This window comes from Hyperolius riggenbachi, chromosome 9, assembly GCF_040937935.1.
Source record: "Hyperolius riggenbachi isolate aHypRig1 chromosome 9, aHypRig1.pri, whole genome shotgun sequence".
Taxonomy (NCBI): Eukaryota; Metazoa; Chordata; class Amphibia; order Anura; family Hyperoliidae; genus Hyperolius; species Hyperolius riggenbachi.
The window spans coordinates 162609175-162626644 of NC_090654.1; the positions used below are offsets into that span (position 1 = coordinate 162609175).

A 17470-nucleotide genomic window follows, 5' to 3' on the forward strand; every position below is an offset into this window, starting at 1 on the left:
TATGTTAGTAGCAACTTTTAATGAAAGTGGAGTTTTACTTTAAACCTTTCTCCGTTGCCTTACAATTAGAGTTATTCGAAAAAAATGTATAGCAAAGATGGCCTCTTACGTTTACACATTGGAGCTCCAGACGTCCAAAAGGTGCTGTTACCCTTCCAGATGCAGGTGGTTAACCCTTCACCGACCAGTTGATAAGAAGCAGAACACTGGAACATAATAACAGTTCCCACTGAAGAGCCATTTCCGTGCACAATGTGGTAGGAGCCGGATTCGGGCGGAACAATCTTTTTACACTGACCTAGAAAAAAGCATAGAGAAGAGCAACAATGATTGCCTGGATTTCAGATAATCGATAGACAGGAGGCTGAGCGTGTACGCCATAAATAAGAGGTCAGCTCTAAGTAATCCTAGACAGTTTCATGCTACATGAAGCAGAAAGTGTCTGTAAAGCAATCGGTATATTCACTGATCCTTTTTTCCTGCTACAGAAGCAGGCAATGCACTGTGACCAGCACGCTGCTGCGGTTACTCTTTCATTATCACAATTTTCTTCTTTATTAGATAGAAAGTTAAACTGCAGGCCATTGACCTAAAAATTGTACATTAGGAAAACCCTTCATCTTAAAGAAAATTATTTTATCAATATGTGCTGGTGAGTGTGTGTTTAAAGCTATACAAAAACAAGATTATGTAAAGATTAACTTTAACTACTAAAAATCTTGCACAGGAGAGAAAGCTACACACTCACTTGCTTCATGGCATTTTTTAGAATTGCAGGTCCTGATATTACTAAGTGGTAGATACTGGCACTAATTCTCTGCCACTGATTTTTCTCACTGTCGCCTATCATAAGGGCGGCTATAGTCAACATTTCATCATTAGGATAGACTGGCATAGATGAAGGATGGTCAATGAAATGCAGATCATTCAGAATTGATGCATAATTATGCAAATTTAGTTGGCCCATTTATGCAGCTTGAAAATGAAAAACATTAAATCCCACCTCAGCTACCTACACAAAAGTATAGATAGCATCCTTAGTGACTTCTTTTCACAAAAGTCCAAGGAGGTACCAAAGATAGCAAGCTTGGGGAAATAATTTCTGACAATCATTTCTTTTCCATGCTTTTCAAAACTAAAATGACTAAAAAATGGAATTATGCTTTAGCGAAAAACATGTTCTTAGCTTGCCTAGATCGGTTGGTTATTCAAAGAAGCTTTCTGTTAAAGCGGCATTGTCACCATAAAAATCAAATTTCAACAGCAACTGGTCTGAGTGTATTAAGTAATAAAGCTGCTAATCCTGCATTCAGAACTTTTTCTGCTGTTATGGTTTGGAGTTATCACATACTTTAGGAGCACTGGCCCTAGTGCCAAACAGTGCCAAAAAGTTGAATGCTGGGAGTCTTTTGAATGCTGGGAGTTCTCTTTATCTATAATATATTCCTCCTCTTCCTTTTATTTCCCTGCCTAGCTGATCAATTGTGTTTACAAGCAAGGCTGAGGTGACTCAGTGATTGGATGTGTAAATAAAAAAAAGACTCTGGGAGGGGGGTGGCTAATGAATACACAATGAGCAAGATAAGGGTGGGGGGAAAACAAGAGTCAGGAAGGATATGATGTCAGCATTAGCTTGGCAAGATGGCCCCTGCCTAGACTAGGGATTTCTGCTTTTCCTTTGTAAAATTCACAGGAATCATTACGTGGATAGCACAATACATCTGTTATGTACTGTAAGTAGAAGTAGTATTTATCTACTTATATGTGTGTTTTTTATTTCTAGGTTAGCATGGGTGTTGCTTGTTCTTTAACTACTGGTTCTTTGGAGCCCTCAGCATTAGGTAGCATTGGTGCCCCAAGTATTCGGTAGCCAGAGGCCATTATATTCATAAGCCACTAGTCAAAATCATATACTCCACAAATAACACAAGTATATGTTTTTCCCTAATTGGAAACCAGTAAATTGGATCCACAGCACTGCCCCTTCCTTATCTGACACTACAGTACTTCCTGCACATTGCAAAAACACTGTACCACTTTCCTATTTTGTTAATAATAATAACATGTTAACATTTAAATATCACCAATACTGGTGCAAATTCATATGATAAATAACATTAGAATAAGAAAGGAGGAGGTCTATGCTTTTCAAGCTTCTAATCTGGAAGAATGTGGGCTGGAGATATTAGGGAAGGAAACAAAGTATGAGGCAATAAGCCTCCACTGCTACCTATAGCAAATTATAGGCTTGTCTGTATGGATGTGTTTTGAAAGAACATTTGAAGATTTCCAGTCTTGGAGCATAACAACTGACAGCCAGTTGTTATGCTCCAAGACTGGAAATCTTCAAATGTTCTTTCAAAACAGAACATTCTAAAAGAGAGGTGATGCTCTTGAGAAGTCCTGGATGTGGGATTGAGAGGACATGACTAAGCTAGAGGACAAGAGGGTCTCCTGGGAGGAGTAAAGGTTCTGTGTGGGATGGTATCTGGAGATAAGTGAGGAAATTTAAGGAGGTGACAACTTATGAAGAGCTTTGTATGATAGGATGAGGAGTTGAAACTGGATCCTTTGGGTAATAGGCAACCAATGGAGAGATTGACATAGAGGGTTTGCATCAGAGGAGCGGGTGGAAAGGTGAATAAGGCAGTCTGATTTTAGGTGCTTCAGTAGACAAGATGGGATACAGGGCCGGATTTACCATAAGGCACTGTAGGCATGGGCCTACAGGTGCCTGATGATGGAAAGGCGGCTCACTCCCCTCCCCGAGGGCCTCCCTCCCCCCTTCCCTATGCAGAGTCCTGATGAGAATGTAAATGAGCGGTTACTCACCCTGTTCTCAGCAATCCACTGAGGAGCTCTCCCTTCAGTCAGGGCCCAGGGCACCTCTAGCTACTTAATCCTGAGGTTCCTCTAGCTACCTAATACTTGGGGGCACCTCTAGCCACTTAATACTGAAGCTACTTCTGGCTACCTAATGCTAAGGGGCACTTGTAGCTACCTATGACGGGCAAGAAAAGTAAGGGAGAATTGACAGCTGGGACAGCCAGCACACTTGCGGTGCGGTTTGGTGGGGGTTTGTAGGTTCATGGAGGGCAAAGTTTAGGGTGCCAGGACATCTGTGCCTATAGCCTCCTGTGACAAAAATCTGGGCCTCATAGGATATAATTAGAGCATGTACACGCATTTTAGTAGCCTCTTGTGACAGGAAGGGACGAATTCTGGAAATGTTTTGAGATGGAAGTAGCAGGAGGTAGTTAAAGCAAATCAGAAGCAAAAATAAACTTATGAGATAATGAATTGTATGTGTAGTGCAGGTAAGAAATAGAACATTAGTAGCATTAGTAGCAAAGAAAAGTCTCATATTATTTTCCAGTACAGGAAGAGTTAAAAAACGTTCAGTTGTTATCTATGCAAAAGAGCTTCTCTGAGCTATTTGACCCACTAGGCTGAATAGTCCTGTTTTCTGAAGCACTTAAACAACCAAGAAACAGTGAGAGACAGCTTGAGATAAGGTTTTACTGAAGGACAGTTCAAAGGGTCATTATTTCTGCTTAGATAAGATAGATAGAAAAGATAGAGTGTGATTTAAAACTGCAACTGTGACAGTATGATGCATTGTTATAAAAACAAATTATATTGCTGAAAATAAAAATATTAGACTCTTTTCTTTGCTACTAATGTTCTATTCATTATCCATACTACACATACAATTGTAGAAGGCAGTGGAAAGGTCAAGTAGTATTAGTAAAGAGAAAATTGGCCTTTGGGTTTTGCAATGATGAGGTTTTTTTTGCAACTTTAGTGAGCAGTCTGAGGACTGTTTCTGTGTAATGCTGAAATCGGAAGCCAGACTGTAAGGGGTCCAACAGAGTGTTGGCAGAGAGAAAATAAGAAAGTTCTGAGTAGATGTGGTGTTACATCAGTTTGGAAGCAAAAGGAAGCAGTGAGACTGGAGGGTAATAGAGAGGACTGAGCTGAAGGTGCTAAAAGGTTTTTAGAGTTATATGGGACTGTAAAGAAATAAGTGAGAAGTATGACTGCTTTGAAAGGGAAAGGGTGTCCCTGAGCTGGTGCAGCACTATTTTTGTAATGCAGGAAGTCTTCTGAAGTAGTGTTTTTCTCCACCGATGCTCTGCCAACCTGGCTTTTATTTTTTAGTAAGTTCTGTCAACCAGGGCTGTCTGTTGATGTGGCAGGGGTGAAATGTTGGTATGGGGGCAGCTGAATTTATTTCAGCAGAGACTATGTTGGAGTAGTGAGTGGATGCTGTCTCAGTGAAGGATGACAGACTGTTAACAGTAAAAAATAAATTTAGGAGTATAAAAAAAAGTTAGTGAGTTTTTTTCCCCCTATGGTTTGGCAAAGTGATTTTTTTAAGCCCTTTCTGAATTACACCATGCAAAAACATGACTATTGGGGTCAGGGGCGTAACTAGGCCCCCCCGGGCCCCCCCTGCAGAATTTCAGAGCGGGTTCCCCCGCCCCCCACCCCCCCACCCCTGGGGCACGCTCGTGGACGTTTTTTGTGGGGGCTGGAGGGGTGGCAGCATGAGGGGAAAGCCTTGGCCACAGTCGGCAGGGAGAGGGGAAGTTCCCCCCCTCTCCCTTGCCTCGGGGCTCTCCCCTCTGCGTTCCCCTCCAGCTACTTACAGTGTGGGCAGCGGCGGGCAGATACATACCTTCTTCCGTTTCATTTCATTTCCGGAAGTGACGTCGGCCGCTAGAGCGAGGAGTATGTGGTGGAACGCACGGAAGGTATGTATCTGCCTGCCGCTGCCCACACTGTAACTAGCTGGAGGGGAGCGCAGAGGGGAGGGCCCCAAGGTGAGGGAGGGGGGGGGAACTTCCCCTTTCTCCGCCAACTGTGGCCAAGGCTTTCCCCTCATGCTGCCACCCCTCCAGCCCCCACAAAACGGCCATGAGCACCCCCCCCCCCCCCCCCCCCGTGGGAGCACAGGGGCTGCAGGGCCTATTGTTACACCAGTGATTGGGGCTTCTTCTGGGGTTCCCGGGAAGGTTATTAACACAAAAAACACAAAGAGCTCAATAGTGAGCTATTATAATGTGTTTGGTTAATGAATATATGAAAAAGGTATTTACAAAGCCAGGTTGCTATAGGCCACTGCTAGTATAAACCTGAGGAGAAACAACATCCCGCACTGGTATCCCCTGACAAATTCTTAAGGGTTGTTGTTCACACTCCCAAGAAAAAGTGATGATATAAAACACTATAATTTATCTACCTCAAATCAGAGTATATATATATATATAACTGTACTAGCTTATGGCCCGGCATTGCCCGGGTATGTACTTGGCTGGTGTTGGCTCTGCCCACTTTTTCTAACCCTTATACCCAATTACTCAGTTACTCAATGACCTAGTTTGTGAACTTTGCGGTCTTTGACATCAATAATTTGCATTGAAATGAAACAAGTAAAAAAATAAAAAAGTGTCCTATATGTTATTCCAGGTAATGTACTATGTGTGTGCCAAATTTCATTCAAATCTGTTCAGCCATTGTTGCATGATTGAGTAACAAACATCCAAACTTTCACACAATATAATACTAGCTGGACGCCCTGCGTTGCCCGGGTATGTATTTGGTTAGTGTTGGCTCTGCCCACTTTTCCTAACCCTAACACACAATTACTTAATGCCCAAGTATGTGAGCTTTTTTGGCATCAATAATTTGCAATGAAATAAAATTAATCTGATTGGAAGTGGCCCCACCCCTTTTCTGAATTTGAACCCCAATCACCCAATGGCCAACTGTACCAGGTACAGGTGATTAACAGTGTAAGATTGGCAGCAATTAAATATTCCCCTTAAAAATGAATAGGTGGATTTTGATTGGCTTTTATAGGATCCACCCACTTTTCTGAATATTAATCCCAGTCACCCAGTGACCAATTGTGCAAAGTTTGAGAACCCTGCCATTAATAGTGTAAGAATGGCTGCAGTTTACATTTTCCCAGTAAAATTTGTATTTGTCTCCACCCACTTATGACCCGACATTGCCCGCTTATGTATTTGGCTGGTGTTGGCTGTGCCTACTTTTCTAACCCTAACGGACAATTAATCAATGACTCTATTACCAAGTTTGTGAGCTTTGCGGTGTTTGGCATCAATAATTTGCATTGAAATGAAACAAATCTAATTGGCTGTTTGTGGCTCCACCCACTTTCTGAAATTAAACCCTAGTCACCCAATGATCAACTGTACCAGGTTTGAGGCTTGTGCCATCAACAGTGCGAGAATGGCAGCAATGTAAATATTCCCCTTGAAAATCAATAGGTGAATCAATAGGTGAATTTTGATTGGCTTTTATAGACTCCACCCACCTTTCTGAATATTAATCCCAGTCACCTAACGACCAACTGTGCAAAGTTTGAGAACCCTACCATTAACAGTGTAAGAATGGCTGCAGTCTACATTTTCCAGTGAAATTTGTATTTGTCTCCGTCCCCTTTTTGGTTATGGGAATAAAAAGTATCCTATATTTTATTCTAGGTAGTGTACTATGTGTGTGCCAAATTTCATTCAAATCCGTTCAGCCGTTTTTGCGTGATTGAGTAACAAACATCCAAACATCCAAACATCCAAACTTTCCCATTTATTATATTAGTAGGATAGGATTAGTGAGATACATTGCAGGAGAGATTGAGTCCAAAAGGAAATAACCAAAAGCCATTTAAAGGAGGTTATCATTGGCTTACTTGAAAAAAAGTCAGTATCACTGCAAAGCATTTAAGCCAATATCTATGATAATGAAATATTACATTACACCTAAGTCTCAAGAAAGCACTTTTTGGTATGTAATATGTAATCAAAATGTATTTTCTATAAGCGCATATTTTTACAAAATGTTTTAGGTAAAAAGAAATATACAAAAATGGCAGCATGACCTGAATTGGACACTTGGATACCCATATAAATAATAATAAATAATAGCCATAAATATAATACAATATATAGAGTCTTGAATGCATTTCCTCCCATGAAAGAAAAAAAATCTTACCTGTAACTGAATGCATAGATTTTTGGGGCATATTAACTAAACGTCAGAAAAATTGCACAGCCCACAGCCATTTTATACACGTTGGTACACATAGTAAATCTTACGTTACTTAGGTTATGCATGCATCGCTAGTATGAAGTACCAGGGGCGTAGCAATAGGGGTTGCAGAGGTTGCGACCGCATCGGGGCCTTTGGGCCAGAGGGGCCCCGAAGGGCACTCCCTCAACTACAGTATTAGCTCTCTATTGGTCCTGTTCTCATAATAATCACTTCTATAGATACTTAGAATAGTGGTAATCATGCACCTCTGACACTGAAGTTGCCATTGGCAGGTTTTGGTGTGCCGTATCAATTGTTATGTATAGAGTGCTTGGGGGGGGGGGCCCATTGTAAAACTTGCAATGGGGTCCACAGCTCCTTAGCTCCCCCACTGTGAAGTACTTTACACTGCTTGCAGTTGCCTTACACTGGCAATGCATTTGTTACTTAGGTAACAAACTGCACTACATCAGTTGCATAAATACTGGTAAAATGGCTGGATGTGTATACTGTAAATTCACTGGCATTTATTGAAATTGCTCCTTCATAAGTCAAGCTGAATATGTTTCTGACAATGTTTGATGCTGTGACGCAGAACTGTTTTGCTGCACTGTTAATCACTATACATGGCATGATATAATTGGTTAAATAAACAATGGGCAGATTCACAAAGCCGTGCTAACTGTTAGCACGCTGGTGAAAAGCCCAGTGATAAAATAAATCTTGAGCAAAGTGTTGCGCGTACTGTTTTACACGCGTAAAACGCGTGCAACGCCATTAAACCCTGTGCGACGTTTTGCTCGCACCGGACTTTGCGCGTGTAAAACTTTAAACGCTTTTCCCTCAAAGTGGTGCTAACCTACTTAGTGCAATGCTTATCACACCCAAAAGTCTTTAGGCGTGCTAACTAGGTTAGCACCGCTTTTTGAATGAAGCCCATTATGGTTTTGATGCTGTCTGTAATGACATTCAAATTGATGAAACGTATAAAAAAAGAATGTAACTCTCCTTTAAATAATAATAATTTCAATGTATTTGTGGGAGATTTATGAATTAAACTAATATTACCCACCACTAATTAAGACCATGTGCTGCTACAGCTTTTTTCATTGTTTTTGTTTTTATGTGCTTGCTGCCAATCATGGATTACATAAATAACGATTATACTGTTCTGACAATATCCTTTGCTCTTTTGGTGGCTTCATAAGGTTAATTGCCTGTACATGTTTCTGCACTGTTACATGAAATAAAACATATTAAAAATGACATTTATTGATTTTTTTTTTCTAGTTAAGTGTGGCAAATTATTGTAACATATATAGTTTGCAATGCACAAAGTTTTGTGTATCAAATGTTTTCCTTATTGTTTATTATTATTATTACCTAGTTGGTTACTGGCTAGGTTTTCAAAGTTGTCTTCTCCTGCCAACTACGGATGCAGCTGCTTGGTTGGGGTGGGTGAAGGAGATGTTACAGTAAATGGTTAATGTAATAACACACTGAGCAGGGAGGAATGGGATAGAAAGATGGTAAGACTGTAGCTGCCTTGCTGACAGAAATAATATTCATGACCGGGCCCATACTCTTGTAGGTGTCCATTCACAGCAAGTAAGTAAGTTTGACATGTGTATGTTTATTTTGACTTTTAATTTTCAGTCCAGGTTTTCTTTAACCACTTCCCAACTGAGGGGTTTTACCCCTTGACCACCAGAGCAATTTTCACCTTTCAGCGCTCCTTCCATTCATTTGTCTATAACTTTATCATTACTTATCGCAATGAAATTAACTATATCTTGTTTTTTTCGCCACCAATTAGGCTTTCTTTAGGTGGGACATTATGCCAAGAATTATTTTATTCTAAATGTGTTTTAATGGGAAAATAGGAAAAAGTGTGGGAATTTTTTTTTTATTATTTTTCAGTTTTCGGCCTTTATAGTTTTTAAATAATGCATGCTACTGTAATTAAAACCCATTAAATGTATTTGCCTATTTGTCCCGGTTATAAAACCGTTTAAATTATGTCCCTATCACAATGTTTGGCGCCAACATTTTAATTGGAAATAAAGGTGCATTTTTTTCAGTTTTGCGTCCATCCCTAATTACAAGCCCATAGTTTATAAAGTAACAGTGTTATACCCTCTTGACATAAATATTTAAAAAGTTCAGTCCCTAAGGTAACTATTTATGTATTTTTTTTTAATTGTAAATTTTTTTATTTTTTTTTTATTACAAAAAAAATTGGGGAGTGTGGGAGGTAAGGAGTTAATTTTTTGTGTAACACTAATTTATTTCTATGTAAAAAATGTTGAGGGTGTAATTTACTATTTGGCCACAAGATGGCAACAGTAACTTTTGGTTTAATACAACCTGCAAGCGTCCTTCCGGACCCTTGCAGGAAGTACTAGGAGGCTGAGGCAGGGAACACACTACATGCGTTTTTGCGCGTTTTGCCGCGAACTGCAAAACGCGCATGATTTTAAAGGCTATTGAAATTAATAGCCTAGCTCAGAAAACGCTGTGCCGCATGCGTTTGTGCGCGTTTGCGTTCGTGTTTTTTTCCGCGTTTTGTACCCGCACAGTTTTCTGCTTTTTCCCGCACATTGCATGGCACTACATGCCATGCAATCGCATAAACGCGGAAACGCACGCGAAAAAACGCACGCATTAGACGCGACCGCGAAACCCGACGTAAACCTGGGAAACGCAGGGGAAAACGGCCCTGCAAGTGTGTTCCCTGCCTCAGAGTTTTTTTTTTTTTTTCACAATGATCGCGCTGCTCAGCGGAGCAGCAGAGGATCATTGTGGGGCTTAGATCAACGAACGGGAATGGATTTTCCCGTTCATTGAATTCCAGGCGAGCGGCGGGCGGCGTGTTTACCGGCGGGAGTGCGCGCTAGAGCGAGCGGGAGCGCGGGCAGCGGCGGGAGCGCGGAAAGTACGGATTTCTCCGTCCCTGGGGGTTAAAGGATGGAAAAAGGGACGGAGAAATTCGTACGGGCGGGGGTAAAGTGGTTAAAGGGGGTTGTAATAGCCAAAAATATAAAATTGCCTAAAAAAATGAGTGTTCTAAATATATATGTAAATTCCTTTTTTTCTAAAATAGGTCCCTGTATGTCCCCTAATTTTGTTTTGTTTTTTACCTGGTCTGTGTGTTTGTTTTGTTTAAGTACAGTAACACTTATCTCAAAATGCAAATAACAGAAATTTCCCATTCCAGATAAAATAAGGACACTACGACCAGAAGGTAATTGAATCCCCCCCTACCTTTGAACAGTTTACCCAGTGATGTAAGCCTGTTATTTAGGTGATGTTTGCTGTGGGAGGGACAGTGATCTGTAAAATGAGCAGTACATTTATACTGAGCTAGCACTTTTGGCATCACTGATAAACAATAAAAATGATAAACCAGCAGACATATTCTTTTCTTTTTTCATATCAAATTTATTTTAAATCTGACAGAGAACACTATTAACAACAGCTAACTAAATAATTTCTTAATGGATGATTTATTTAATTTTTTATAGTTAATGTGGAGTTTCATCCCACTTTAATACTGGTACCTGAGGGAGGTTCTAATGCATACATAATAAAAGGGCGCCTGGAAACCTGGTCGTTCCCAGGAAAGCCGATAATAACGGTAAATGTATTGATATTCCACTATTGAAGTGTAAAGAAGGATCGTAAAATATCGGTATTAAATTCAGAGTGGGGGGTGGGGAGCAGGTCCACCTTCCACATCAGGCCCTGAGGTCTTAAGCTACACCACTGCCTACAAGGCATAGATGAGGCATCTTCATTTCATTCATCTTGTATCAGCGTCAAAAAGCAGGAAAACTTCCATGTTTAGATTAAGTATTCAGTCTCAGCCTCATGTTTGAAACATTTATAAACCATAACATTTTAGTCTGCAAGTCTACTAAGAAAGCACAACATTTCTCATAAGGTATTCCAAGTAGGTAAAAGTAGTAGCTCAAGAATCTGGGCTCTCTCTCAAACTCCGCATAGTTTTGAGATAACTGCAAAAAAAATGTTTTATTAAAAAACGTATGTTAAACATTTATTGCCGAATAATTGCCGAAGGAAAAAACACTATAAAAAAGTTTCATTTATTCATTAAATGTGGGATTGCACTAAGCAAATATTAGTTAATGTCAAAGCCTGCCTCATTCAGACTCAGAATGGGACTTAAAGTGGAACTCTAGTGAAAATAATGTAATAAAAAAGTGCTTCATTTTTACAATAATTATGTATAAATTATTTAGTCAGTGTTTGCCCATTGTAAAATCTTTTAAATCCCTGATTTACATTCTGACATTTAGTACATGGTGACATTTTTACTGTTGGCAGGTGATGTAGCTGCTGCATGCTTTTTTGGCAGTTGGAAACAGCTGTAAACAGCTATTTCCCACAATGCAGCAAGGTTCACAGACAGGAAACTGCCAGGAGTACGTACTCAAAAGTTTCTTGTGGGAGGGGTTTCACCACAATATCAGTCATACAGCGCCCCCTGATGGTCTGTTTGTGAAAAGGAATAGATTTCTCATGTAAAAGGGGGTAACAAGTGTGGAATGTGACACACACTCTCTGACTGTGCAGGAGCTGGAGGACAGCCAGAGAGTGTGTAACATTCACCATTTGTTAAATTGTGTTTACTTAAATGTATCTACAAACCGGAGAAGTGGACAAGCACCATCAAAAAATAATATTATGTATAAGGCTAATATAATATGGCAATATAACACCCATTGTGTGCAGAAAGGCCGGCCATAGCTGCAGCAATGTAGACAAAAAGAAAAAGAAGCTGGCCCTGCAAAAACCGCACCACAAGGAATTGAAGTACAAAAAATAGCCTTTATTCAAACCATGACAACATTAAAACCAGTTAAAAACAATCACACAGAATGGATGATGCCCTCAAATATTACACTGTAAATGCTCAGTGGTTGCAATAGTGAACGCGTATTATAAATAATCTATAATGTAGATATACCGCTGCAAGCCAGTAGCAAAGTAAAAGTGAAGGGGTGAATGCAGGGAAAATCCGAGATTGGAAGTGAACCAACCTGTAGAGGTGAAGTGCACCAAGTGAGGAAAAATGGTGTGAAGTAGGTGCCAGTGTCCGAGGTGCAACGGAATTCCGAATAGTAGGGGCCGAATGGGGCCCAGTGAGAGAGATAAGATGCGAAAGATGAACTTACCGGAAGGCTTACCGGCCGGCAGCTGAGCGGAGGGACTAGCGTGTGGAGGCCATCGCGATTCGCCGCTACAAGCGGCTTCTTCCGGGCATATTCACTGAACTTTAAAGCTCTGTGTGTAACCCTTCCAATGCTGGTCTAGTAAAAAAAAAAATGCTGGTTGCATATAATATGCTGTAAATAATGTTTTAGAGCAAAGTTGAAATGCAGGGTTATATTTCACTTTAAAGTGGTTGCCTATGTGTAACCTGTGTTTGTGAGTATATACACATAAAATTGTATTGAACTCTTCATTTTACCTGACAATATTGCACCATATTGGGCACTTACCTGGGGCTTCTGCCAGCTCCCTGCAGCCGACCTGTGCCCAGGCCATTTCAAAACGATCCTACGTTCTCCTGCCAGGGATCACTTTTCTTAATGACTTCTAATTCGACGACCACTGCGCCCTGGCCACGTGTATCCTGGAATGCGTTCCCGTGGCCCGGAGCGTCCTGCGCAGGCGCAGTAAGAGAAAATCTCTTACAAGTGCAGCCAGGGCCACGCAGGTGCAATGGACACCGATGGAAGAAGTGAAAGTGATCAGAGGAACGGAGGATCGTTTTGAAGCGGTATGGGCGGTGGTGTTTTTTTAAAAGAGACTTTAGTTTGGTTTAACTAAATATGTATTTGTACTTGTATGCTGGGTGTCGTGATTGCAGGGTCTTGAACTTCTCATGTATACATGTTCCCCAATATTTGTTTTGTACTATGTACAGGCGTATGGAAGATGTTGGCACTATATACCGTAGTTAAAAAATAATGATCATTGCTGCTACGTATACAATTATTTCCTCAGTTTATTTTCAGTTCAGTTTTGCCGCAATGTTGTGGCTAAACAGTGGAAGTTTTATCTTCCCAGCTAAATCAATTATTTCACCTTACTTACTCTTTACCTGACATACAAGGAGAGAGTTTATATGAGATAAATAGATAAGAAACAGTGGTATAGCTAAGAGGCTGTGGGCCCCAGTGCAAGTTTTACATTGGGCCCCACAAGCACTCTATACATAACAATTGATACGGCACACCAAAACCAATCAACCACAGTGTCAGAGGAGCAAGAAGGGAATGGGAAACAGCGTGTTAATGATCCCTACTATTCAAAGGATCTATAGAAGTGAATATTATCAGCACAGGACCAAATAAAGAGCTAATACTATAGATAAGTATAGGCCCCGATGTGGTCACAACCTTTGCACCCCCTATTGCTACACCACTGATAAGGAGGGATAATTCATGAGACAGACAGACACAGACAGACACAGAAAGGTTAATGATGAGTTAAGACATAAAGGGTCCAATCCACTTTTTCTTCTAGGAGATATTTTTTTATCTCTGTTTAAATTAGCATTTCAGTACTCAATACCCAAAAAGTAGTTAAAGCGAGTACTGTCTAAATTATTCAGAGTATTTTCTTGCTTGCTGGTTGCTTAAAAGGCATTTTATCGATAAGGCATGAAAATATCACCTAGTAGAAAACTTAGGAAAACAAAGTGAATTGGATCTGGCCCAAAGGCCCATATGCAATTAACTTATCTCCTGGGTGATATTTTCACAACTTGAAAATAAAACTTTCTTTTACACCCCCAGCAAGCAAATAAATACTCAAAATAATTTGGACAGTACTTTTTCACCTACTTTTTGATACTTTTTCCATTGCAAAGTGCTACAAAGTTAATTTAAATTAAAGATAAAAAATACCTCCTAGAAGAAAACTCAGGAGAAAAAGTGAATTGCATATGCATCAATGGGTCCGAATTCAATAATTTTTTCTCCAAAGTTTGCTCCTAGGAGATATTTTTTAATTGTCTCTTTAACCACTTCAGTACCAGCTGATTCTGCCCCCTTAAGGACCAGAGACCACTGGTACCAGAAACTGCTGATTACCAACAAATTGCCGCACATACCTGGCCTGCTACTACCGCTGTCCATGCCGAACTTTCATTGCTTCAAGGCCACCCACTCTGTCATCTCCTGACCGTGAAGTAGCAGAAAAAGGACTATCAAAAATATTTTGAGAATTGTCTAGCTTGCTGGTAATTAAAAAGGAATTTTATTGACAAGATGTGAAAATATTATCTATGAGATAACTCTTGAGAAATAGGCAATTGCATATGGGCTATGGGCCCATATGTCAGTGGTAGGATTGCTAGTGTGTCAGGCTTACTGCAGCTGCACAGTCAGAGCCTCCTCTCTACCCTCTGTCCTTACAGCCCAGCTCTTCTCCACTTGCAGGGTTGCAGGGGGCAGGCCTTTTTCCCCAGGCTGGCAGCTGGGCAGGCTCCTTTGTCACAGGCAGCTCCCCTGGTTCACATGCGGGAGGTGGAACTCGGTAATCCTTAGCTCTGCCTCCCAACCTGAGGTGTTATCCAATCACGCAGCGGGGGTGGGGATGAGGGGGTGGAGCTAGCAGTCAGAAAAGTGCTGATGTTCTCTCATGGGCTAAAAGTGTCCAAGCCGTGGGAGACCGAAATGATTGTGCCTGTAATTGGCACTGTCATGTGTCACCCCCTATCATCATGAAACCCAGGGTGGCCCATTCACTCCACTTCCCCCTAGGTATGCTACTGCTGTGATAATATACAGGCACCTGTGTACAGTTACCCCTCTTTAATCATTTATTTCAATTGATCTGTATTTTCCTTGCGTCCTATAACAAACGATCTTAATTATTTAATATAGTACCTGTTTTTTTCTGTTACTGCTGGTTGAGAAACATTTTTCTTTTCGTTGATTTGAATTGTCAGTGGTTTTATAGTCAGCAGAGAATTGATCAATGCAGGCCCAATCATTTGTTGTTTTTAGTAAGGACCTGACAGACAAGGCATTTAATCAGCACACAATACACAGGCCAACAAATGGTAACACAACACTGTAGTCCAAGAACAGAGATACAAATCCCAGTTTCACAGTGGACTAAGTTCCAAATCCACGTTCTATTCAGCGTAACTGATTAACTACTAGTCCCAATACCATAGTGAGTTAAATACAAATTCCAAAGTCCCTGTAGCAAGCTTACAAGCCTCCACACAATGCATGTTCTCTAAAGCGCAGCCAATGAAATACAAGTACTGTTAAAACAAGCAAATTAAATATAAGTTCCAAAAGTCTCAGTATCAAGCCTTGTGCAAGGGATCTGACCTCAACGTAATACCCTCCCTGACAATCTCAGTCCTCAGGATGCTATCAAAAACTGGATTACCAGTACTTCCACACAGGACCAATACACATTTATCTGATAAATTGCGCAAATAGACAGCCTGCTAATCAGTGCAAGGGCTGATAAACAGGGAAACATGCATACCACCTCGGATGCTTTAAACTGCTGTGGTGGAGTCCATACAGATGGGGGGCTAGGGAGTAGCACCTTGGAGGTAAGTAATGCTCGCCGCCCTCCTCCCGTCAATTACAGCCCCCCCCCCATGGTCCACAGAGGAGTTTGATCTATAAACCATGCTCAGATCCCCATTGCCAAATTATACAGAACAGCAAGCCCTGTTTCTGTATATCCCTGCAGCTGGCTTGGTCTTTAAACGATACCAGCCACACTGAGCCAACAGACTGCTGTTTGGAGTCCCTCAGGTTAGTAGATTACCCCCAGCATTTCTCTAAGGTGCAGCAGAACCCATCATATCTTTTGCTAGGATCTCTACACAGTCCTCTGCCTAGCAGAGCTTCTTATGGTCACAGCATTACATAAGTAAATCTACAACACAGTGATGTAATGCATCTATTTTGTGGCTTAAAAAAGACCTGAATAATACTGTAAAACGTGATTTCACGACTACATTTCAAAACTAAAATCATTTCCCTTCCTAAAGGGTTTTATAAATAACAAACAGTTTTATTGTTTTAGCAGTAATTAATACCAGCAGGCAGTCTCTCCTTTTCTGGGAAGTATTTTCAGCCAGGAAATAAAGGCACAATGTGTGCAGATTATAACTACATGAGTGATGGCAACAGCAGCACCACACAGCAATGTGCTGCTCACTGATAAGGTGTTGGGACAGGTATATATTGGTCCAGAATGGGAAGACCACACATGGCCAAACTGGTCATGACCAGATATTTTCAGGCCCTGTAGAGGATCAAGATCGACTGACTGAGTATGTGTGGTCATTTAGCGCAGAACTGCAGGAATATACTGTCTGTTGAAAAAGCCTTGTTTAGTTTTCCCAAGGTGTTGGCTGGAGTTGCTAAGCAGTAAATTTCAGATGTAAAATATGATTTTGTCTTTTCCTGTGGTTAAGAACTCCTATCACGGAGACCCTTCATACAGCTGACCTCTTCCTACATACAGAGGGACTGTACAAACCAGTGCTGGTTGTAATGGAAAAATCTACGCTTACGGATCATTACGCGTAATTTTACACTATTACGCATTACGGAATTACGCTTACGGCGTAGACATTTATCTACGGTTCATGTCTGTAATTACGCATGGCCCTTACGCAATTACGCGTAAGAATACCGTAATGCAGGTTGTTACGTTATTGCCTTACGCATAATTTCCTACTAGCAATTAATGCGTAAGGCAATGCTCCCAAGCGGAAAAGTTGACGCATGGATCAATGTTAGGTAGCCGCCGACTTTAAGGGTTAATAGCAAAGCCCCCTTAATTGCTGAGAGCCTCAAATTTGGAGAATATATTAAGGAGATCAGAAGGAATAAGAGGAAAAAAATTTTTTCAAAAAGACCTTATCGTTTTTGAGAAAATCGATGTTAAAGTTTCAAAGGAAAAATATATACATTTAAAAACCCGTCGACTTTAACGGTTAATAGCAAAGCCTGCTTAAAATTTAGGAACACCAAATTCCCAGGGTATATTAAGGGGATCAGTGGGAATAATAAGAGGAACATTTTTTTTTCAAAAAGACCTTATAGTTTTTGAGAAAATCGATTTTTAAGTTTCAAGGGCAAAAATGTCTTTTAAATGCGGAAAATGTCAGGTTTTTTTGCACAGGTAACAATAGTGTATTATTTTCATAGATTCCCCCAAGTGGGAAGAGTTTTACTTACTTCGTTCTGAGTGTGGGAAATATTAAAAAAAAACGACGTGGGGTCCCCCCTCCTAGACCTCTTTAACCCCTTGTCCCCCATGCAGGCTGGGATAGCCAGAATGCGGAGCACCGGCCGCGTGGGGCTCCGCACCCTGACTATACCAGCCCGCATGG

The 17470-nt window shown here is 40.8% G+C and overlaps 1 protein-coding gene across 1 annotated transcript in view; it reads right to left on the reverse strand.

Moving 5' to 3' along the window:
• SUSD3 (sushi domain containing 3) overlaps positions 1-17470 on the reverse strand; it is a 329743-nt gene that overhangs the window by 125107 nt on the left and 187166 nt on the right. Inside the window, exon 2 of the mRNA XM_068253639.1 lies at positions 110-298. Coding sequence (XP_068109740.1) covers positions 110-298 — 189 coding nt within the window. The remainder of the gene's footprint in view (positions 1-109; positions 299-17470) is intronic.